Genomic DNA, 25462 nt, shown 5'->3' on the forward strand with positions numbered 1-25462 from the left:
AGTACTGGAATATTTAATAGACGGAATACCAGACAAAAGCAAGCGAGACCAAGCGCGTATTGGTCAAATTACAACGAAGGCATCGTTACTGAAGGCGTTCGAAAAAGTGACTCTGAGGGATAAGATCTCAGTGAGCAGTACCAGTGGGGTAGCAGAGCGGCGACGTCAGAGCGACAGAGATCATCAACGACGGGCAAACGAGAAGACCAAGGGCGAGAAAAAAGAAGCGGCGAGCGGCGAGACGGAGAGGCGGTGCTACAACTATGGCCTTCGAGATCATTCGACTGCAGATTGTCTTACGAAAGCGCAGGGTCCTAAGTGTTTCCAGTGCGGTGAGCGAGGACACATTGCGGCGAAATGCGGTAAAAAACAAAACGCTGTGCAGAACGTCAAGGTGGACGCGAGTAAGAAACGCGAGAAATGTGTCAAAAACATTAGCTTAAACGGTCAAATATTAACTGCTCTCATAGACACGGGAAGTGACATATGTTTAATGCGCGCTAGTACGTACATTCAATTAGGCTGTCCGCAATTAGAATTAAAAGAAACTCGATTTCGTGGCGTGGGCTCGAACAGAAATTCGACGATGGGCGAGTTTAATACAAAAGTAACAATAGACGATCACACATATCCCATCCTTATACGCGTTGTGCAAGATACGCTTATAGATCAAGACTTACTTGTTGGTACCGATTTCTTAAATTCAGTTGAGTTAACGATAAAATCTAAAAACATAGTTATTAATCCGTTATCGGAACAAACATGCGCTGATGAGGATGCGCCAGAGATCCTTCAAATCAATTTAGAAGTCGATAACAGTGATGTTGATGTATCCCACGTCCCGGAACCGAAATATAGAGAGAAAGTAGCAAAACTTGTACGCGATTATAAACCAAATAAAATGCGAGAAATCGATCTTAAAATGTCGTTAATATTAAAGGATGACGAATCTGTTTATCAGCGAGCGAGACAGTTAGCGATATCTGAGAGAGAATCAGTAAAAGCGCAAATAAGTGAATGGCTACGCGACGGCATAATTCAGCCATCACTGTCAGATTATGCGAGTCCAATCGTTTTAATCAAAAAGAAAGACGGTTCTATTAGACTATGCGTAGACTATCGACAATTAAATAAGAAAATAGTAAAAGATAGATATCCGTTGCCCTTAATAGAGGATCAGGTAGACGCGTTGCAAGGAGCAGAGCTCTACAGTACTCTCGATTTAAAGAACGGTTTTCTTCATGTCACGATCGATGAGAAAAGTCGCAAGTACACTGCTTTCATTACTCCTGATGGACATTATGAATTCTTACGAGTTCCTTTTGGGTTGTGTAACTCACCAGCCATTTTTCAGAGGTTTATTAACATTGTATTTAAAGAGCTTATTCAAACGAAAGTTGTGCTAACATATCTGGATGATTTGATTGTGCCATCAGCTGATTATGACAGTGGAGTACGAAATTTGGAAAGAGTCCTACGAGTTGCGAGCGAGGCCGGGTTAATAATTAACTGGCAAAAGTGCAAATTTTTGAAAAAACGCGTTGAATTCCTTGGGCACATTATCGAAAACGGATATGTATCTCCATCTGAGCATAAAATCGAAGCGGTGAGAAATTTTCCTGAGTTAACAAGCATAAAGCGAGTACAAAGTTTCCTAGGTCTAAGCGGGTATTTTCGCAAATTTATACCACAATACTCACTCATTGCGCGACCATTGAGCGATTTTCTCAAGGCGAACACTAAATTCAAATTCGGTGAAAAAGAGAAGCAAGCGTTTCTTAATTTAAAAGAAATATTATGTGCAAAACCTCTATTAAAATTATATAAAGTAGATAGCGAGACAGAGTTGCATACAGATGCATCTATGTATGGGTTCGGTGCAATTCTCTTACAAAAAGATAAAATTGATAACGCGTGGCATCCTGTTTATTACTCTAATCAGAAGACAACACCAGCGGAGCAAAGATATCCGAGTTACGAGCTGGAAGTTCTAGCGATAGTAAGGGCTCTCAAAAAATTCAGACCCTACTTATTAGGAATTCCTTTCACCATAGTAACCGATTGCCGTTCTTTCGTGGCAACTATGAGCAAAAAAGATTTGTGCGTGCGAATTGCCAGGTGGGCATTGTTACTCGAGGAATATCAATATCAAGTCGAACATCGTCCAGGCAAAAATATGAAACACGTAGATACTTTAAGTCGTCACCCATTACCAGTGTGCAATATAATAAATAGAGAAAGAGATAGTCTAACAGTACGCTTGAAGAAGGTGCAAGCGGAAGACAGTGATATCAAAAAGATATTTGAATTAGTAGAGTCAGGTAAAACGTCCGAATACGTCGTCAGGGGCGAATTACTTTTTCGTAAAAATAACGATGAATTGTTAGTAGTAGTGCCAAAGAGTATGCAGTCACAAGTTATAAGACAGGCTCACGAGGTAGGGCATTTTTCAGTAGCCAAAACTGAAACAATCTTGCGAAATGATTATTGGATACCTAATGTAAAAGCAAAAATTGAGAAAATAATACGAAATTGTGTCACGTGCATTTTAGGAGAGAGAAAGCGCGGTAAGCAGGAGGGATTCCTAAATCAAATCGCGAAGGGGGAAGTTCCTCTGGATACATATCATATTGACCATTTGGGCCCTCTGCCCTCCACGAGAAAAAATTACAAACATATTTTCGTCGTAATAGATGCGTTTTCCAAATTTGTTTGGCTCTATGCAACCAAAACCACAAACACGAGTGAAGTCCTGAACATACTTAGTAAACAAGCGTCAATTTTCGGGAATCCGCGAAGAATTATTTCTGATAGAGGTACTGCGTTCACTTCTAAAGATTTTTCTGAGTACTGTCTAAACGAGAAAATCGAGCATATTTTCAGCACAACCGGTATACCGAGAGCAAACGGACAAGTCGAGCGCGTGAACCGTACACTTATACCGTTGTTGACGAAATTAGCCGACCCCAAATGTGATGAATGGTATCGATATTTAGAACGCGCACAACAATACTTAAATACCACCGTACATAGAAGTATTGGTACAGATCCCTTCCAGTTGTTGTTTGGTACCAAAGCTCGATTGCAAAACAATCCCGAAATTCGTAAACTAATCGAAAATGAGTGGATACAAGCGTTTCAGGAAAATCGCGATGAATTAAGAGAACGCGCGATGGAAAAAATGTTGAAAATACAACAGGAAAACCGGCGAGTATACAATAAGAAAAGAGTCGCGGCAGCAATTTATAAAGAAGGCGATCAAGTAGCAATCAACCGAACTCAACAAAAACCGGGTTTAAAGTTAGAACCTAAGTTTCTCGGTCCTTACAAAATAACACGAGTTTTGCGCAACGATAGATATATGGTACAGCGAGAAGACGGAAATGAAGGACCATATGTAACCTCTACGTCTTGCGACAACATGAAGCCTTGGATGCCAAATTCATCAGACGATGAACTATCTGACGATGAAGAGCAATGATATTCGGGGACGAATATCCGAGCAGAATGGCCGAGTGTAGGATGGTCGGTCGAGTGCGAGAATGCGTGAGTATGCGTGTGGTGTGCGAGCGAGTGCGAGCGTGAGAATGCGTGAGGTGTGCGAGCGAGTGCGATGCAGATACCCTGTATGTAAGAGTGGGCGTCAGATGGCGCAGGCGAGCGTGGAAGATCGGCAGCGGGACACACGTGTTGGGAGCGAGCGAGTCTTGCGTTGCGAGTTACGTGTGGGCTGCGAGTCGGTGTGTGTGTTGTGTGTTGTACTATCGGGCTGAGCTACGTGATCGAAGGGCGTTGGAAAACAGAAGAGACTGAGACCACCAAGAATTTAGAAAACACCGTCATTGTACCCGAGGCGTGCTATTCTCGTTGTGCGAACCCTGTACTTGGATCACATTTCTCTAAATATATTATCATATCCTACACAATTATATAAACCAAGTCAAGACAGGAAAAGTAGAAAATAATGTATCGCACATCAACGCAAGTTTTATTCTTGGTAAGTTTTTTTTACTGACTTAGTTTAAATGTATGAAATTGCTTTGATATAATTTAAATAAGTAATTTCATATTTGTCTAATTATTTGTATTAGGTACTATACATTCTGGAATGGGCAATACTGCGTTGAACAAAATTTTGGCGTGTGCAAATATCCCCAGCATCTCCAATAATTTATATAAATGCTACGAGAAGATTATTGGATCAATAATTGAAGAAGAAGCTAAAAACAGTTGTAAGCGAGCAGCAATGGAAGAGAAAAAACTAGTGATAGAAAAAATTACACAGCTGTGTGAAAAATTGTAAGATTTAAAAATTTTTGTAATTGTATATTATAAATTGTATATTAAAAGTAAATATTTAGTTTAAATATTGAAAATTACTGTAAATATATAGATAACATTAATTATATATAGGTATATATAGGTATAAGTAACATTAATTTTTAACATTTTAGATTAATTAAATTAATGTTATATGTTAGGTTATATATATTAATTCATATAATATATTTATATAATAGGTTAATTAATTTTTACACTAAATAAGTATATAAAATCGATTATAAAAGATAGATTTTGCTGCTAAATAAACTATTTATTTTTATATAATTATAGTTTACCTAAACAACTTGGGTATATTTCCTGTCACAATTGTATTTCCAGGCCACAGGACATTATTCAAGATATTTACCCGGAGCTAGACATCTTAAAAACTACACTGCCCTCAAATAATGTGTCTAATTCAGTTGCATTTGACCAGGCTATAAGCGAAGTTGTTAATATTATAGTTGGATTTGATACTGGCTGGAGCAAGCGCGATAATGGTCGCAGTTACGATAGTTTAAACAGTTACAGCACTATCATTGGTTTTTTATCAGGGAAAGTTCTTGATTATGCTACTAGAAATCGGAAATGTATGAAATGTGATTTGGGGCACAAGAAAGAGGATCAAGATTGTCGCCTGAACTTCCAAGGCAGCGCTAAGGCTATGGAAGCTGACGCGGGAGTTGAATTAATTAACCATAGCAACATTTTAAAAGAAGTCGGTTTGCAAGTTCGTGTAATTATTGGCGATGGATAGTTCAATGATAGCAGCCGTACGAAATGACAATCCAGATGTTAACTTTCATAAACCAGCCGATAAAAATCACTTAACAAAAAATTTTTCTAATGAGCTATATAAAATGCGCAATAAATACAAGCAGCTGAGTAGAAAAGAAATTATTTCTCACATAAAAAAATGTTTTAGTTACACAGTACCCAAAATAAAGGCAAAAACGACTGTTTGGCGAAAGCATTAAAAAAGCTACCAGATCATTTTTGTGGACGCCACGAAAATTGTGGAATTTGGTGTAAACCTAAAAGTAAGCACACAATTCAGTTATCGGAACCTGATTTGTACAATAAATTAGTACAATTTTTTGGAAAGTACGCTGCGAATGCTGGCAAATTTTCGGTAGCTGCTTCTAGTCAAGCTAACGAAAGTTTTAATAACATTGTTACACATGAAGCTGCTAAAAATATATGCCTCAGTAAAAGTGCTGCGTGCGACTTTAGAGTAGCCGATAGTGTGTGTGTAAAAAATGATGGAGAGCAAAGTATACTAAATATGCAGAAAAGATTAGGACTTTCGGAAGGATCACATTCAACCAAATATGCTATTGTAGCTGCTAACAAAAGATGTAAAAGATTGTTAAGAGATAAATTGAAATCAAGTAAATTACGACGGCTAGAACTAAAACAAAAAAGAGATAATTTGAAAAAAAATAAAGAAAAGTTAGAAGGCATAACATATCAAACCAACTGTGGTATTGATACAACGATAAATAAAACAGACGAAAGTTCGGAAAAAATATCAAAAAATAAAATAAGTGTTTTTTATTTTGATTTCGAAACAACAGGATTTGCTCATAATGCTCATATTATCCAAATCGCTGCAAAAAGTGGTGAAAATTTTTTTTATGTTTATGTTAAGCCCAAAGAAAAAATTTCATCTGGCGAATGTAGCCCAGTAGCGAATAAAGCTACTGGGCTACATTGTATAAATAATACCTTATATCTTTATAATCAGCAATTATTAACTCTCACAATCACCGAACCATTACAATCTTTTCAGCAATTTTTAAAATCTGTTTCTCAAGGGAAAAAATCCTTATTAGTAGCTCATAAAGCAAGTTTCGACGCACCTCGATTTTTACGTTCAGTCATAAATAATAATATGGTCAATGATTTTAACATGATTGCAGACTTTTCCGACTCATTAATAGCATTTAAAAAAAAGTATCCAGATAGGAAAGGTCCACAAATGTTTACATTACAGACATTATCAAAAGATTTTTTAGAACCTCAAGATTCACAACATTTTCATGACGCAGCTTATGATGTAACAATTTTGCAAAATCTTATTTCAATTTTGAATTGTGAAGATTATTTATTGAACTCCATGACGTCTTTTGCTGATTATTATAAATCAGTATTAGAAACAAACAAAATTAGCTATAATTTACAATTTTTAATTGATTTACAAAATATCGTTTCTCGACAGATTTTGAAAAGACTGGCTTTACATAGTGTAACGTATGATTTTCTTTTAAAATTGTATGAAAGTGGAGGAGAAAGAGGAATTCAAGATCTGTTTACAGAAGAAGTTGAAAATAACAAACCAAAAATTACCACAAACAAAAAGATTATAGAGAAAGTTATAGAATTTTTTAAATATAAAACAAATAAAAAGTAAAATATATTTTGTATTTTTATTATAATTTTTTATAATTATATTGATTATGTATATGTATTTTAAAATTGTTTTTAATTTAAGAGATTCATACGTATTTGAAAATATCTATGTAGTTTATAAATAGTTTCAGTAAATATAAATAAAGCTAATAATGTTTTCATTTCAACCTTATTACTCGTCAAAGTAAAATATAAAATTACTATAAATGTAAATTATAATAATATACTTATTAAATTATTATCATTATAATATGTATATGTAATATTGCATATAAAAATAAGAAATCATTTTACATCTTGCGAGTCATATAATTTCGGCGCTCAAGCTTCTTGTCAATTTCTCGGTAGATGCAACGTTGCCAAGTCGCGCATGCTTCTCTTGTTCGTCACGCAGAGTCGGCCAAAAAAACGCCTCGACGGCATACTTTACACAGTTATTTTTCGAAAACGAGTACCGCGTGCCCTAATATTCGAAGTTGTATAATATTTCTTATATATTAATACATCATATATTAGTTTTTAAAAAACGTCCTAAGAAAACTTTTTCCACAATCAAACAAAATGTCCGTTTTGTAGAGACCACTCATATGGATCCTATGTTAAATAGTGAAACTTTGAGGTCGAATATCTCAAAATTTAACCCCGCAACAAATGTTGCGCTTTCGGCCACGTATAGAGGACCTTCAAATTGATGTATGGTGTAAATTTCAAGGACATTCTAAGAAAAGTGATTTTTGAGAAAATTTCATTGGTCCGTCGGTCTTATGTTGTGTTTATGTTATGTTAAGCGTCGTCTACAATACAGTCGTTACAATGTTACGACTCTACGACGGACCAATCAAAGAAGAAGAAATCATATATTTTCTTCTTTGATTGGTCCGTCGCAACGTCGACACATCGTAACAACTGTATTGTAGACGACGCTTTATGTATTTTATGTGCAAAGCCCTTTAAATTTTGATTACATTTTTGTCTTTGTGTAATGGTCAAATCCATGGAGTAGGAGAATAGGAGACCGAACTCGATAGCGCGCGCGAAGCAAAAGTGTTCCTGATTTATGTACACCCAAGGACTTTGATTCTGTCCATGGGGAAATTTTTCAAACTGAGAAGTCACCACTTTCTACATACTCGCAGTTCATGATTAATGAAACGACTAGAGCTTATTGGTCGTTACGTTAATTATGAACTGTAAGTATGTAGAAAGATAGCGACTTCTCAGTTTGGGTGTACACCCAAGGACTTTGATTCTGTCCATGGGGAAATTTTCCAAATTAAGAAGTCACCACTTTCTACATACTCGCAGTTCATGATTAATGAAACTACTAGAGCTTATGGACAGAATCAAAGTTCTTGGGTGTACACCCAAGGACTTTGATTCTGTCCATGGGGAAATTTTTCAAACTGAGAAGTCGCTATCTTTCTACATACTTACAGTTCATAATTAACGTAACGACCAATAAGCTCTAGTCGTTTCATTAATCATGAACTGCGAGTATGTAGAAAGTGGTGACTTCTCAGTTTGAAAAATTTCCCCATGGACAGAATCAAAATCCTTGGGTGTACATACACCCATGGAATTTGATTCTGTCCATGGGGAAATTTTCTAAACTGAGAAGTCACCACTTTCTACATACTCGCAGTTTATGATTAATAGTATTGTTCGTTTTGTCTCTCGGGAGCTGCTCGGAGTCACTCCAAACGAACCCAGCGACTTGATAGTGTTCTTTTAAACGGAAGTGATACAGAGGGCAATCGGGGTGAAAACTTGATTCTGTTTTGTTACCTGCCGTTAGAGCAGTTGAGATCCATTCAGGTCCACTCAGAGTTTCTCTGTAATGCTCCACCACGAAACGACAGTTCAAGTCGGTTCCATTCGCGTTATACAATAAACAACCGCGCGTTTTGAAATATATAAACGTTTATTGCCGTGGCGAAAATGATAGCGTAAAGCAAGCGGGAGTGTAAATTGGGTCATCGGAACGTAAATAAAGCGTGTGAAAAGTGCAGGATTTAGTAAGTTAATACATTTTTTAAACTAAATTAAGTTAAAGTTATGGTTTATATATAAAATTAATTCAGTTAGCGTTAAAAGTTACATAAACAAAAAACTAACTAGTTAACAGTTACGTTAAGAGTAAATTAACTTGAGTTAAATTAAAAATTAATTTTAAAAAACTTTTATATTAAATTACAAAATTATAATTTGTATAATAAATTTAAAAATAATTAGTTAAAGTTAAAAATTAAATCATTAAATTATTAATTAGTAATCCTATAATTTTAAAAAAATACTTTTAACTCTGAGACTTTATAACATTTCATCAAAAATTATAAAACAAAAAATCTTTAGAAAAATTTTAGGATATTTTATAATTAGTATATATGAAAAATTCAGAAAAAAGATAAACTTTCTAGTATTTCTAAAAAGTATTCTAATTTGTATAAAAAGTTTGAAAAAGTTATACAATTCTACAAATATTCTGAAAAATTATATAAAAAATTCTGAAAAAAATTTTCACGAGGATTATATTCAGTCAGATTAGGTTACACTATCGTGTTCTTTTTACAGCCGTCCGAGTAGACCCGAGTTCACTTCAGAGTCGTTCAGAGCAATATCAGTAATCCATTTCCTGTTCTACGATCCATTTCCGGAATTCTTCTATCTTAACCCAAACATACCCAGGTCTATTCAGATCTGCTCTGAACTAGACCCAGGACAGACAAAACGAACAATACTAATGTAACGTCTAGAGCTTATTGGTTGTTGCGTTAATCATAAACTGTAAGTATGTAGAAAGATAGCGGCTTCTTAGTTTGGAAAATTTCCCCATAGACAGAATCAAATTCCATGGGTGTACTTTATTGGGAGGAAGTACGCTAAACGGAAAAACTTCTTACCGATGGTCGCCATCTTTAAAAGCCTCTCACGCATGCAAAATGTGATGAATTCATGATCACGCATACATCGCATGCACAAGATCATATACGAGATGCCAGTTGTTACTCCGATTTTTAAAGAAAATGTTAGAAAATATCATTTTTATTGCAACATTTTTAACAACAAAGTAATATTAATTGAAAACTAATTGTAAATTGTGTACATCGTGGTACAAGCTAAGTCCAATAATCGAAAATGGAAAATAAAAGTTGCGTCAAACAAGCAACAAAGAGGTTATATTATGAAGAAGTACATAATAATTATGAAATAGTATATTTGATTAGTAATTAATACAAAAACTTACATTTTAGGGATATAATGGAAAGAAATTTCACGGTAATATATCATGCATCAGATGAAATTAAATTTAAATATTTGCAACAGAACTTGAATTTAGTGGAGCTGCCTTCTTTGGATTGGGGATTTTTGACTGAAAACGACAAATCCTTTGGTTTTACGAAAGTTGAAAGTGATTTTAGCATAAGAAAAAGAATTGCTGTCTTTCCAAATTTACATATTACCCAGTAAACACAATTATAAAACAGTTATATTAGCTTAATGAAACAGGAAGTGACGGCAATATAACGTGTGCGTTACATGTAACTTGCATGTTAGTTTTAATTTCCCACTCATACGAAATTGCAGTTATATAACATCCATATAACGTGTTACTAAAACGTTATATTAATTGAACCAAACATTTATATAACAATTTTATAAATTTATTTTAATGTGATATAAATGTAGTATAAGTTGTTACTTTGTTATATAATTATTATATGATAATAAGGTAACTGTTGTATTTGAATTTACTAATGCCTTATTTCAACTTATAACACATTGTTAAAAATACACACAACAATACAAAACAGCTTATAACATATTATTAAAAATACACACAACAATACAAAACAGCTTATAACACATTGTTAAAAATACACACAAAAATACAAAACATTGTTACATGTAATATATATTAGACATAGAAAAAAAATAATTATATTTATTAAAACAGAATACAATAATGTAAACGTAATAAATGTTTAATTTACAAAAAAATATCTCTTGTGTCCTTTTTCCTTTTTGTTAAAAAAGATTTAATTTGCATTATAATTTTAATTTATGTTCAAGATTAAATAACAATACAAAGTATTATTTACATGTAAAAATATAAAATTTTATGTGGAACAGCGTTCCACACACACGTCACATTGGAAAAAGAATCAGAACGAGTATTCGTCTCCAAATTACAACAAGCGACGATTTTCCTTAAAATCTCACTGAAGTGTGAGCTAGTGAGTCGGCCGCGGTGGCGTCTAAATATAACAACTGTAGCTGCATTCGACTCACAAGAAGGTCTCCAGCGACGCAGCCACCTAGCGGTGGTGCCAGCACTCACTTGTTTGCGTAGAGTCTTATACACACGGCGGGACCGCATAGTGGCTGTGCACACGCTTGCTTGTTTTGTCGTATGTTGTGACGGTTGGTGACCGAGCCGCAACATTATATACATTCATATAATTAATGAACATTGTAAAATACCTAATTAATGATAGAATATATATAATCATATTTTTTAATAGAATTAAAAAAAAGTAAAGTCTAAAGAAAAATTTGTTGGAAATTTAATATTTTAATTAATTTGAAAAACCTTTTACTGTGATGTATAATAGTCTAATCAACATTAATAAATAAATTATTTTACAAAATAATGTACCGAGCAGTAAATATTAAACGACGTAAAAATGTATATTTTTTTCAAAAACTTCTAAATATACCTTAAAATATTTATTGCCCAGTGAATAATAAATGTGTATTGACAAAACTTTTTGTAAACATTTTCTTTTAAAAAATTTTTTATGATGCAAATTTTTAAAAATTAAAATCAATTTTTGTGATCCTGTAAAAATTATAAATGGCAATAAGACAAATACAAAGGTTTTTCTGTAATTTTTTAATAAAATCATTGTTGATCAAGTTGTAAAGCGATAATTAAATTGATAGATTACATAGAAGAGCGTACATTAGTTTATATATACACTTTAGAGATAAACTAAGTAAATACTCAAACTAATAATAAAATTAATTTCTTTTTTAATTTTTACTTTCATTCCACGAAAGGGCAAAGACATTATTATTGTAGGATCGGAGTTTAGATAGCGTTCTAGTTTTGTGTTGCGTTAGATACGTAGTTAGTTTTTATTTTTTGTTATAGCAGAAGCGATTAGGCGCACGGTGATTTCGGCACGAGCGCCCGTAAAGACATTCGGCGCGATTCGGCAAAGTTCGGTGCGCAACGTGAAAAAGAGAGAGACACACAGAGAGACAGCGTAGCGTGCGTGAGCGTGCATGGAGAGAGAACAGATTCGTGTACGAAAACTGTAAGAATAAACGCCTCATTATTGTCTACTTCTCGAAACAATGCCTTGTGAACCATATTTATCACCAACATCCATAAAGTAAACCTACATTATTTTATTTGTAAGTTGATTTCTTCTATAGGATACCGAAATTACCAAGAATATTATAGATACTAAAAATATTCAATTAATCAAAGACATAGTGATGTTGCATTAATAAGACATAATAGAAACGTCATTTGACATTACCTTGTTCTTTGGGATTAAATATTGCAACAATATATTGCAATGATATCACTGGAATATTTTAATGTTGTTATCATTGTGTAACATCACAGTAATATTTCTGTGATATTCCTGTGATATTACTAGAATACTTCAATGTCATTATCACTGTGTAATATGACAGTAATATTTCTGTGATATTTCACAGTAATATGTAATATTTCTGTGATATTTCACAGTGAAATGTAATATTTCAGTGATATTGCAATATTTCTGTGATATCACAGAAATATTACGTGCTATGTGAAAAATAATAAATATAACTATTTTACTAACATTTGTTTACTATTTATGCGGTAATAATATCAGGTACAAACTGCATGTCAAAACAATTATGAATTATAATTAATACTAAAACTAATTTTTATGAATCAACTGAAATAAATTATAGTTAAATTATAATAATTTTAAAACATTTTTTTCTTTCATGAATAAAAACGACACTATATTAACACTATAATAACAGTATACAATCTAGTGTTTTCCAACTTTTATGTCACTTTACAGATAAAAGATTTTTACATTTATATCACTGGAACGGATGCCGTTTCTCTAGCGAACATTTTTAACTTCATTTTCTACGCGATGTTGAAAAGGATATCAAATATGATCTAAATGTATAATCCGTGGGTAAATGAAATCAAATAATCGATGTTTATCCGTGATAACATTGTATCACACAGTGTTTATGATTATAATATTTCACCACATACCTGTTTTTTCGTATCAATGTATACCCATGGAATTTGGGAAGGTTCCGATAGTGCACAGTACTATTGCACACAGCCAATCACAGCGGCTGGTGCCTAGTGATATTTTTCTGTTCAAGCGCTATGAGTGGTTGTGAGTGGCTTGTGTGCAATAGTACTGTGCGCTATCGGTACCTTCCCTGGAATTTGATTCTGTCCATGGGGAAATTTTCCAAACTAAGAAGTCGCTATCTTTCGACATACTTACAGTTTATGATTAACGTAACAACCAATAAAATCTAGTTGGTACATTAATCATAAACTGCGAGTATGTAGAAAGTGGTGACTTCTCAATTTAGAAAATTTCCCCATGGACAGAATCAAATTCCGTGGGTGTATAGTCGTGAGCTTAAAGGTTTCAACACATTTTCTTCGATGGTTTTTGGAATGTAAACTTCCTCATCGATCGGCGAACGTAATTGGTTGGATCCACAGGTAAGAACCAATTACGTTCGCCGATCGATGAGCAAGTCTACATTCCAAAAACCATCAAAGAAAATGTGTTACAACCTTTTAGCTCACGACTGTACACCCACGGAATTTGATTCTGTCCATGGGGAAATTTTCTAAATTGAGAAGTCACCACTTTCTACATACTCGCAGTTTATGATTAATGTACCAACTAGATTTTATTGGTTGTTACGTTAATCATAAACTGTAAGTATGTCGAAAGATAGCGACTTCTTAGTTTGGAAAATTTCCCCATGGACAGAATCAAATTCCAGGGAAGGTACCGATAGCGCACAGTACTATTGCACACAAGCCACTCACAACCACTCATAGCGCTTGAACAGAAAAATATCACTAGGCACCAGCCGCTGTGATTGGCTGTGTGCAATAGTACTGTGCACTATCGGAACCTTCCCAAATTCCATGGGTATACATTGATACGAAAAAACAGGTATGTGGTGAAATATTATAATATTATAAGAAAAAAGTGTTGCTACCTTTTAGCTCACGACTGTACACCCAAGGACTTTGATTCTGTCCATGGGGAAATTTTCCAAACTAAAAAGTCGCTATCTTTCTACATATTTACAGTTTATGATTAACGTAACGACCAATAAGCTCTAGTCATTTTATTCATCATGAACTGCGAGTATGTAGAAAGTGGTGACTTCTCAGTTTGGAAAATTTTCCCATGGACAGAATCAAAGTCCTTGGGTGTACAGTCGTGAGCTAAAAGGTAGCAACACTTTTTTCTTGATGAGTTTCTGAACGCGCACCTTTAACGAGAGATGAGAACGACTGCATCCATCGAGTTTTGCGCGCAACGTCAAACCATGTCAAACGTTCGTATCCAAGATGTACGACATAAGATTCGATCGGCTTTGGTCTAATTAATAATTTAAGCTTAATTAGACCAAATAATAAAGTCATATAATAAACTCTGTACAAATCTTAAGGCAATTTATGAATGCAGCGAAAGATTTGGATTTGCATAAGCCTGTTACAGAAGAGACCAAACTTGAATATATTAGGCTCGTGTGTCAAATGAAAATGACTGAAATTCGTAAGCAGTAAGTGAATTTTCTAAAATCTAGTAGAAAGATATATTGTTTGCTTTAACTATTTGTTTAATTACGTTTTTACGTTCTACGTTATTTTTATACTTTAAATCTTCCTCGCTACAGATTAAATGTATTCTTGGAAGGCTTTTATGATATTATACCTAAACGACTGATTTCCATATTTAATGAACAAGAATTTGACTTATTGGTCATCGTGCCTTATGTAGATATCGAGAATCTTGTAGCAAATACTGAACATCATAAATACACTGCTATGTCTTTACAGGTACTACATTTTGATATTTTGTATTATCTCAAGTTTGAAAGAATTGAATTATACTACATTTTATTATTATTTTTTTTTTTTTCACTCACAGATTCAATGGTTCTAGTGTATTACATAGTTTTGATCAAGCGGATGGTGCGAAGTTCTTACAATTCGTTACGTCCAAAGTGTCGTTACAAGATTTTGCTGTGTTAGAAGGCATGAATTGCATATAAAAGTTCCAAATTCAAAGAGAAGATAGGTCAACAGACAAACTTCCATCTGCACATACCCGATAAGTATCTGAAGAAAGAAATTTTTGTAATACTTTCTCATATGCGTGTATAAGCTGAAATTAAATCGATATAAAAGTGGGCTAAAACTGTATTCTCTAATTGCAGTTTCAATCAATTGGATCTGCCAGTGTACGAGACGTATGATAAACTTTATACAAATCTACTTATGAATGCAGCGAAAGATTTGGATTTGCATAAGCTTGTTGGAACGCTATTGTCATATAATATGTAGCATTAATAATAAGTATGAGTAAAATAATAACTGATTCCACAAATAACTTTATTATTAAATAATATGATATTGACAATAGAAATACAAACTAATACTAAAATTTTTTTCAAATTATAAAAAAAATCATTTAACACTTAAAAAAATAATCTAAAAATATAAATATACATTACAATGCAAGTGTGTTATGTAATTTTTACATATATAATTTATTTTATTCTTATTAGATAACAATATTCTTGTCGGATATTCTTTAGGACTGTTTACATAAATTTTCGATATAAGAATAATACATTAGAAATATTGATACACTTTTATAATACATCTCCATAATAATATATCTCCAAAATTAAAAAATTTGAGTATTAGAATGCTAGAACATATTTCAAGTTTTGTTTTTTTCAATAAAGTGAAATATTAGAAAGTTGGTATTACATTTCTTAAATGTATTTCTTGAATAATAAATATTATTTTAAATATTCACAAAGTGTGTGTGTCTATGTATATAATTTTTGCTTATTTTTATGCAATTCAACATTTCCGTTGTTACGTTCTTTTCTTTCCGCTACCGTCTCTTTTGCAGATCGGAATCTGCTTTCTTGAACCAGATTTAAAAGTTGATGGTCTTCATCAGCTGTAGTACAGCGGGGTCGACCTGTGGGTCGTGGATCTACATTTCCTTCTTCTTTCAATTGTTTTAATAATCGGTAAATTGTACTCCTCTGCAAAAGAAACGTTTTAAAAAACATTTTGAACTTTGATAATGATGCGGTGTCACCATAGTATGTACAACATTTTTTGAATTTTTTCAATTAATTTTTTTACCCCTGTGAGAAAAACCGAAAAAATCCACGGAAAAAATGAAAAAAAAAACAGGTTTTTTCCGAAGCCTTTAAAACTATACATTATTAGGTACAGAATTGTAATAATATTTGTAGATATATGTAAGTATACTTTACATTTACGTTACATAATCTTGAAACTTCTGTCACTGTCATTCCTGTGTCTATATATGCAAGTATTTTGCCTTTAACGAACTGAGAAATAGAACCAGGCATTTTGATGTGATGTTAATAATATATTACATATATATATACATATATACATATGTATACATATATTCCTATATATATTTTTTTAATGCAAAAATTTTTCTCAATTTTTCATATAATTTTTCGTAATTTTTCAGAATACCTGTAGTTTTATAAATTTTTCAGATTTTGTGTATGTACAAATTGGAACATTTATGAGAAATACTCTGAAACAACTTAAGAAGTTTACATCTTTTTTTTTCAAAATTACAGGTATTCTGAAAAGTTATGAAAAATTATAAGAAAAATTATGAGAAAAATTTTTGCATTAAAAAAATATATATAGGAATATATGTATATATACACGAATAGATTAGTTAATCGATTCGTTAAACAATTACATTGGAGTTATAGATAACATCAGATTGTTCATATATATCTATTTTCTTCTGTTTAAATATAACTTTAGGCAAAAACCTAATATATATTGACTCCAATGTAATTATACGTATACATATAAATATATATATGTAATATATTATTAACATCACATCAAAATGCCTGGCCCTATTTCTCAGTTCGTTAGAGGCAAAATACTTGCATATATAGACACAGGAATGACAGTGACAAAAGTTTCAAGATTATGTAACGTAAATGTAAAGTATACTTACATATATCTATAAATATTATTACAATTCTGTACCTAATAATGTATAGTTTTAAAGGCTTCGGAAAAAAACCTGTTTTTTTTTTTCATTTTTTCCGCGAATTTTTTCGGTTTTTCTCACAGGGGTAAAAAAATTAATTGAAAAATTCAAAAAATGTTGTACATACTATGGTGACACCGCATCATTATCAAAGTTCAAAATGTTTTTTAAAACGTTTCTTTTGCAGAGGAGTACAATTTACCGATTATTAAAACAATTGAAAGAAGAAGGGAATGTAGATCCACGACCCACAGGTCGACCCCGCTGTACTACAGCTGATGAAGACCATCAACTTTTAAATCTGGTTCAAGAAAGCAGATTCCGATCTGCAAAAGAGACGATAGCGGAAAGAAAAGAACGTAACAACGGAAATGTTGAATTGCATAAAAATAAGCAAAAATTATATACATAGACACACACACTTTGTGAATATTTAAAATAATATTTATTATTCAAGAAATACATTTAAGAAATGTAATACCAACTTTCTAATATTTCACTTTATTGAAAAAAACAAAACTTGAAATATGTTCTAGCATTCTAATACTCAAATTTTTTAATTTTGGAGATATATTATTATGGAGATGTATTATAAAAGTGTATCAATATTTCTAATGTATTATTCTTATATCGAAAATTTATGTAAACAGTCCTAAAGAATATCCGACAAGAATATTGTTATCTAATAAGAATAAAATAAATTATATATGTAAAAATTACATAACACACTTGCATTGTAATGTATATTTATATTTTTAGATTATTTTTTTAAGTGTTAAATGATTTTTTTTATAATTTGAAAAAAATTTTAGTATTAGTTTGTATTTCTATTGTCAATATCATATTATTTAATAATAAAGTTATTTGTGGAATAAGTTATTATTTTACTCATACTTATTATTAATGCTACATATTATATGACAATAGCGTTCCAACAAGCTTATGCAAATCCAAATCTTTCGCTGCATTCATAAGTAGATTTGTATAAAGTTTATCATACGTCTCGTACACTGGCAGATCCAATTGATTGAAACTGCAATTAGAGAATACAGTTTTAGCCCACTTTTATATCGATTTAATTTCAGCTTATACACGCATATGAGAAAGTATTACAAAAATTTCTTTCTTCAGATATTTATCGGGTATGTGCAGATGGAAGTTTTGTCTGTTGATCTATCTTCTCTTTGAATTTGGAACTTTTATATGCAATTCATGCCTTCTAACACAGCAAAATCTTGTAACGACACTTTAGACGTAACGAATTGTAAGAACTTCGCACGATCCGCTTGATCAAAACTATGTAATACACTAGAACCATTGAATCTGTGAGTGAAAAAAAAAAAATAATAAAATGTAGTATAATTCAATTCTTTCAAACTTGAGATAATACAAAATATCAAAATGTAGTACCTGTAAAGACATAGCAGTGTATTTATGATGTTCAGTATTTGCTACAAGATTCTCGATATCTACATAAGGCACGATGACCAATAAGTCAAATTCTTGTTCATTAAATATGGAAATCAGTTGTTTAGGTATAATATCATAAAAGCCTTCCAAGAATACATTTAACCTGTAGCGAGGAAGATTTAAAGTATAAAAATAACGTAGAACGTAAAAACGTAATTAAACAAATAGTTAAAGCAAACAATATATCTTTCTACTAGATTTTAGAAAATTCACTTACTGCTTACGAATTGTTTCAATCATTTTCATTTGACACACGAGCCTAATATATTCAAGTTTGGTCTCTTTTGTAACAAGCTTATGCAAATCCAAATCTTTCGCTGCATTCATAAATTGCCTTGAGATTTGTACGGAGTTTATTATATGACTTTATTATTTGGTCTAATTAAGCTTAAATTATTAATTAGACCAAAGCCGATCGAATCTTATGTCGTACACCTTGGATACGAACGTTTGATATGGTTTGACGTTGCGCGCAAAATTCGATGGATGCAGTCGTTCTCATCTGTCGTTAAAGGTGCGCGTTCAGAAACTCATCAAGAAAAAAGTGTTGCTACCTTTTAGCTCACGACTGTACGTGAGCTTTATGTGTGTGTATGTTTATCATTGTGTGCACTTGAACGTGTGTCTGCTGTTATCGCATTGGCTAAAGAGGATTAAACAGGGATCCGTATTGGTGCTGCCATTTTAGATGCACAATCACATGCATCCAATCACGTGAAACCCCGAGATGTCCAGACTCTCTACTTCTAGGGACTCTAATCCAGTTCTTTCTGGGGCCCTATTCTTGAACATATATCGCATACGAAAATGGCAGTTTCGTATACGACTTTTAACAGTTGGTATTCATGAATGATTACTACGCGGTCGTATTCGAAAAATATCATGCGATTTACATCGTATGGGTCATGGCATTCGAAATAAAGATTCGTATGCGATAAATAACCAAAATTTTATATAACAGTAAAAATTTCATATAACAATGGCGGTTTTAAGAAGGTTAATTAATTTTAATGTAATAAATGTTTTGGAAAATGCAAACATTGTGTTTGAAAATAGAGAAAGATTTCAACGTAATGATCCATTTGAATTAAATAATTTGGAGTTTATGAGATTATTTCGTTTAAGTACAGATATGGTACAAAGGGTAATTGACATAGTAGAGGAATATAGTGATCCAATTTCAAGAAGATCAGCATTAGATGCGGAACAAAAGGTAAAAGAAAAGCTGTATAACATGTAATAATTAATATGTTATAAATATTATACTTCAGATATTATATTATTTAGGTTTTGTATTTATAACAACTTTGATTTTTATAGGTATTTACTGCTCTTAGATTTTATGCAGTTGGAAGTTATCAGTTAGGTATTGGATGCAATGGATATATTGGAGTTAGTCAATCCTCTGTAAATCGTTGTATTCGAGATGTAAACATAGTACTCAATCACCCCAATGTGTTTAACGAATGGGTTTATTTTCCGAGGAATTTAGAAGAGCTTACGACCATACGTAATGCGTACGAAAAATTAATTAAATTTAATTGTTATTTAAAATTATTTGCGTTATTTATTTTAATACGGCATTTATATATTTTACATAGAATATGGATTTAAAATTATTTGAGTTATTTTAATATGGTATTTATAGATTTTACACAGAATATGGATTCCCAGGTGTCGTAGGATGTATAGACTGTACTCACGTGGCTATATTTCCACCCTCAAAGAACAATGAAATGTATCCAGAACATGTATATGTAAATCGAAAAGGATACCATTCCATAAATACACAGTTAGTAAGTAATTTAAATATATAAAATATAAAATATATAAAATAAAGTATATAAAGTATAAAAATGTAAATTAAAATATATAAAAAAATACATAAAATATATAAAATATATAATATAAAATATGTAAAATATGTAAAATATATATGTTTATGTAAGATTCATATTATATCTATCAGTTGTAATGGAATTACATACAATTTACAATTATTTTATTTGATTATATTATTATTTTATTATAGATTTGTGATTCAAGAATGAAAATTTTAAATGTTAATGCTCGATATCCTGGAAGTTGTCATGATAGTTTAATCTGGAATCATTGCAATGTTTTGCCAGTGATGCAAACTTTACATGCACGAGGGCATGATAATTTTTATTTGATAGGTTTGTATACATTATACGTTTTATTACATTTATTTAAATATTTACATTTATAATAAAAAATTTATTTTATTTGTACGTTAGGTGATTCAGGTTACGCGCTAAGACCATGGCTTCTAACTCCACTGAATGATGTTCAACCGGCTACTCCAGAAAAACGTTATAATCAATGTTTTAAAAGAACACGCTCAATTATTGAAAGATGCAACGGATTATTAAAAATGTGCTTTCGTTGCTTGTTGAAACACCGAGTACTTCATTATACTCCAAACGTGGCTTCTAAAATTATAAATTCATGTGTAGTTCTGCACAATATGTGTGTAGAAAATAATTTACCTCTTCCAGATGATGATTATGATTTACATATGGATTTTGGTATGTTGAATGAGAGACCAATGGAAGTTGAAGCTGCTGTAGGGCGTTTAAATCCTGATCTTACAAAAGCAAAAGTAATGCAACGCCGTATAATTAGAAATTTTTTCTTAAATTAAATATAAATCTATCAATAATGCAATAATTATATAACATTTTGTTTAATTTTATTTTGCTTATAATAATATTTTGTACACGGACTTCCGTTTCCGGTAGCGAGAGTGACTGACGTGTGTGTGTGGAGAGTGCGAGTGATAAACAGGTATTAGGGGATAGGGTGAGACGTGGTGGAGTGCGAGGAGGTGAAGGGAAAGGGAAGGGGCTGGTGGCAGAGGGTGAATAAGGGTAAAGGGCCGGGGGAAGAGAATAGGGAGACAGGAGGGATAGTAGGGTTGGGACGGGATTTGGAGGTTAGACGGGAGAGCAGGTTTAGAATGTAGAGAGAAAGCAGAAAAGAGGGAGGGTAGCGACATCGGGCGGTAGAAGTGAGAAGCAGAGCAGGAGAGAGTAAGTGCAGTAGCGGGAAATTTTGAATTAGAGTAACGTTTGAGTAACCGATTTAATATCTTAATATATGATTTTATATTTTTGCATTTGCTACAGCGGTATAATAATTATAAAAATAAGCTAAAATATTATAAAACTTGTTTAAATTGTTTTTTTTTTTTTTTTTTGGAGTAAGTGATCATCTTAAATATAAAAGAGTCATATTTTCTACAAAAGAAGGAGGGAAGGGAAAAAAAATACATATATAGATTACTTAAAAGAAATTTTTGTTTTTCTTTTACAACCCGACTGCAAGTAAATAAACTCGTGAATAGGAAGTAGGCAGGTTAGAGGAAAGACGAGATGGAGGAAGGAAAGGAGGGAAGGAAGGAGAGAGAAAGGGAAGTAGAGGAGTGGACAGGAGAAGAGAAGAGGAGGGTGGGGAGACCGAGCAAAGCAGAGGGGATGAGGGATAGAGCATATAGTCTATCGCTGATAGAGGCGTTTAAGAGAGGAGAGAAAAGGAAGGAGATAGATGCATTACAGTCAGATATCTTTAAGAAAAGTATAAAGGTAGTGAGATCGCCGGAAAAACAGCTAGAAAAGCAGCCGGAAAAACAGCTGGAAAGGCAAGAAAAAGGGGGGTTAAGTGAGATATTAAGGGAAGTAAGGGAGGGTTTTAAGGAAATTAAAGCGGAATTAAGAGAGGTAAAGGAGGGGAAAGCAGAGATGAGGGAATGGATGGAAGAAATGAGGAAAAGATTAGACAGTTTAGAGAAAAGAGTGGAAGAGATAGAGAAAGGTAAAGGGAGGGAGGAGAAAGAGGAAGGGGATGAGGAAAGGAAGGAAGAGGAAGGGGTAAAGCAGATGGAGAGAGGGAGAAAGGGAGAGATGAAGGAATTAGAAGAAAGGATGAAGAGAATAGAATTAAAGGGGGAAAAGAGGAGAAGGGAAGAAAGGAAGAGGAATATAATAGTAAAAGGAATGAAAGCAAAGGAGAAAGGAATAGAGGGGTTAAGAAAAGAGATAGAAGAGATAGTGGGGGCAACGGGGGCGACAGCGAGAATGGAAGGGATAAGGAGTATAGGGAAAAAAGATAAGGAAGGAAGGGAAATGGTATGGGTAAGATTAGCAAGTGTAGGGGAGAAAATTGAAGTGATGAAAGGAAAAGCAAAACTGAGGGAAAGAAGGGAGTGGATAGTGGATGATCTGACAGAAAAGGAGAGAAGGATAGAGTGGTGGATAAGGAAGGAAGCGGAAAGAATAAGGAGGGAAGGTAGGAAAGTAAGAGTAGGTTATATGAAAATATGGATTGAGGAGAAATTATGGGTATGGGATGAGATTAAGGATGAGTTGAGGGAATGGCACGGAAAAGAAGTAAGAGAATGGAAGGGGGGGATGGAAAAGGGTAGAGGAGTGGAAAAAGAGAAAGAGGATTTATAGTAGGGAGGTGGACGGAGGGAGAGGGAGAGGGAGAAATAAAAGGAAATATAGAAAATGAGAAGCATAGGAAAAAGAGGAGGAATAAGAAAAAAGAGGATGGCAAAAAGTATAAAATAGGCTTTTGGAATGTGGCAGGCATGGAAAATAAAGAGAAGGATTTCAGGGAGAGACTAAAAGAATGGGATGTAATGTTCCTGAGTGAGACTTGGTTACAGAAGAAGGGATGGGAAAGAGTTCGAAAATGGCTGCCAAAAGGATACGTGTGGGAAGTGCAAGAGGCGGCAAGGAAGAGTAAGAAAGGGAGGGCAATGGGAGGAATGATTGTGAGGATAAGGGAAGGGATAGGGAGAGAAAAGGATGATAAGGAAAGAAAAGAGGAGGGATTACAAGCAGTAAAAGTAAATTTAGGGGGAGAGTGGTGGAGACTAATAGGAGTATATGTAAATAGAGATTTGGAGGGAAAAATGGGAAGGCTGAGAGACTGGATGGAGGACAGAGAGGAAGGGGTGAGGGTGTTAATAGAAGGGGATTTCAATGCTAGGACGGGGAGAGAGGGGGGAAGAATAGGTGAGGATGAAGAGGGAGGGGCAGAACAGGGAAAGAGGAGCTCGAAGGATGAAAAGATGAATAGAGAGGGAAAAAAGCTATGTGGTTATATAGGAGAATTGGGATGGTCAATATTGAATGGAAGCGTAAAGGGGGATGAGGAGGGGGAATGGACGTATACAGGAGGGAAGGGAGGGACCGTAATAGATTATGTGATCGGGAATGAGGAGACAAGAAGGAAGAAAAGATGAAGGTGGAGGATTGGGTAGACTCCGATCATCAGCCGATAACAGTATGGGTGGAGGGAGGAGGCCGGAGGGAAAAGAGGACCGGGAAAAGGAAAGGGAGAGGAAGAAGGGGGGTTTGGACGGAGAAGGGAAAAAAGAAATTTGAGGAATACCTTGGGAAGAGGGATAGTGATGGTGAGGGGGTAGGGGAGGTTTGGAGGAAAATGAAGAGAAAAGTAGAAGTGGCATTAGAGAGAGTAGAGAAGGAAGAGAAGAAGGAACGGAGAGGATGGTGGGATGAGGAATGTAGGGATAGAAAAAGAGAGGTTATGGAGGAGTTAAAATGGTGGAGGAAGAGAGGGGGAGAAGGGAAAAAATATAAAGAAATGAGAAAGAGGTACAGGGAACATTGTGAGGAGAAGAAAAAGGAGAGGGAAAGATGGGAGAGGGATATAGAAGGAATAAGATCCGAAAAGGACGTGTGGAAGGTAGTGAATAAAGGAAGGAGGAAGAGAAAGAGAGTCAGGGAAGGGATTGAAATGGGGGAGTGGGAAAAACACTTTAGAGGGGTGCTGGGGGGAGTAGAGTGGAGAATAAGAGGGGCGGTAATGGGGAGAGGGGTAGAGGAGGAGGAAGAGATTAGTAGAGAGGAAATTGGTAGGGCGATAAGGAGATTGAAGGACGGAAAAGCGGCAGGAGGGGATGGGATTACGAATGAAGTATGGAAATATGGGGGAAAAGAAATAAGGGAATGGCTGTGGGAGATATGTAATAGAGTGTGGAAGGGAGAGGGATGGCCGGAAGATTGGAGAGAAGGGATAGTGGTACCGATATTGAAAAAGGGGGAGGGGGAAAAGGTAGAAGACTATAGGGGGGTTACGCTTACGCAAACGGCGTATAAAGTGTACGCGGCGGTTTTGGCGGAGAGATTGAGGGAAGAAGTAGAAAATAAAGGGATATTACCACCGAGTCAAACGGGGTTTAGGAGAGGGGTAGGAACGATAGATCACATATACGTATTAAATTATTTAATAAATAAGAAAATAGCGGAAGCAAAAGGCAAAATAGTAGTTATGCTCGTGGATATGAAAGCAGCGTTTGACTCGGTGGATAGGGAGATACTGGTACAGACAATGAGGAGAAAAGGAGTGAGAGAGAGTCTGGTGGTGAGGTGTGAGGAAGTTTTGGAGGAAACAATAAGTAGAGTAAGGGTGGGGGAAAGAGAGGGGGGAAACTTTTGGACAAATAGAGGAGTGAGACAGGGATGTCCGTTGAGCCCATGCATGTTCACACTACTACTAGCGGATTTGGATGAGGAATTGGAGAAGGGGGGATGGGGGGGAGTAAAGGTGAAAGGAAGAAAAATTTATTCCCTGGCGTATGCGGATGATGTGGCGGTGGTGGCAGAGGATGAAGCAGGGATGAAAGGGTTAATAAAAACATTAGAAGAATATGTAGAACAGAAAAGATTAGAAGTAAATGTGGAGAAGACAAAAGTGTTGAGGTGTAGAAGAGGGGGTGGGAGACAGAAAAAGATAATATGGAAATGGAAAGGAAATGAAATAGAGGAAGTGAAAAGGTATAAATATTTGGGCTACATGATGATGGCAAATGGGGGACAGAAAGAACATATAGA

The 25462-nt window shown here is 34.0% G+C and overlaps 3 protein-coding genes across 4 annotated transcripts in view; 2 read left to right on the forward strand and 1 right to left on the reverse strand.

The window, feature by feature from the left end:
- Window positions 1-19033, reverse strand: part of LOC105207326 (E3 ubiquitin-protein ligase HUWE1) — a 336590-nt gene extending 317557 nt beyond the window's left edge. Inside the window, exons 1-3 of the mRNA XM_039446477.1 lie at window positions 18796-19033; window positions 18519-18681; window positions 18003-18431 (exon numbers count right to left, since the gene is read on the reverse strand). Coding sequence (XP_039302411.1) covers window positions 18417-18431; window positions 18519-18681; window positions 18796-18905 — 288 coding nt within the window. The 5' untranslated portion in view covers window positions 18906-19033 and the 3' untranslated portion in view covers window positions 18003-18416. The remainder of the gene's footprint in view (window positions 1-18002; window positions 18432-18518; window positions 18682-18795) is intronic.
- Window positions 14363-15387, forward strand: LOC113006060 (E3 ubiquitin-protein ligase HUWE1-like). Its single transcript, XM_026141993.2, has 3 exons — window positions 14363-14589; window positions 14704-14866; window positions 14958-15387. Exons 1-3 carry the CDS (start codon window positions 14483-14485, stop codon window positions 14970-14972), a joined length of 285 nt encoding a protein of 94 aa, XP_025997778.1. The 5' UTR covers window positions 14363-14482; the 3' UTR covers window positions 14973-15387.
- Window positions 19034-19036: 3 nt separating the features above from the next.
- On the forward strand, window positions 19037-21258 carry LOC120357062 (putative nuclease HARBI1). Of its 2 annotated transcripts, XM_039446465.1 has the most exons (7): window positions 19037-19148; window positions 19267-19413; window positions 19709-19791; window positions 19899-20095; window positions 20227-20374; window positions 20611-20755; window positions 20837-21258. In XM_039446465.1, the coding sequence occupies exons 2-7, from the start codon at window positions 19386-19388 to the stop codon at window positions 21241-21243; spliced, it is 1008 nt and encodes a 335-aa protein (XP_039302399.1). In that variant the 5' UTR covers window positions 19037-19148; window positions 19267-19385; the 3' UTR covers window positions 21244-21258. The 2 variants fall into 2 exon arrangements, with proteins under 2 accessions (XP_039302399.1, XP_039302395.1); XM_039446461.1 differs by having other exon boundaries at window positions 19267-19791.
- The last annotated feature ends 4204 nt before the right edge of the window (window positions 21259-25462 follow it).

The sequence above is a fragment of the Solenopsis invicta genome, chromosome 1, assembly GCF_016802725.1.
Source record: "Solenopsis invicta isolate M01_SB chromosome 1, UNIL_Sinv_3.0, whole genome shotgun sequence".
Classification (NCBI taxonomy): Eukaryota; Metazoa; Arthropoda; class Insecta; order Hymenoptera; family Formicidae; genus Solenopsis; species Solenopsis invicta.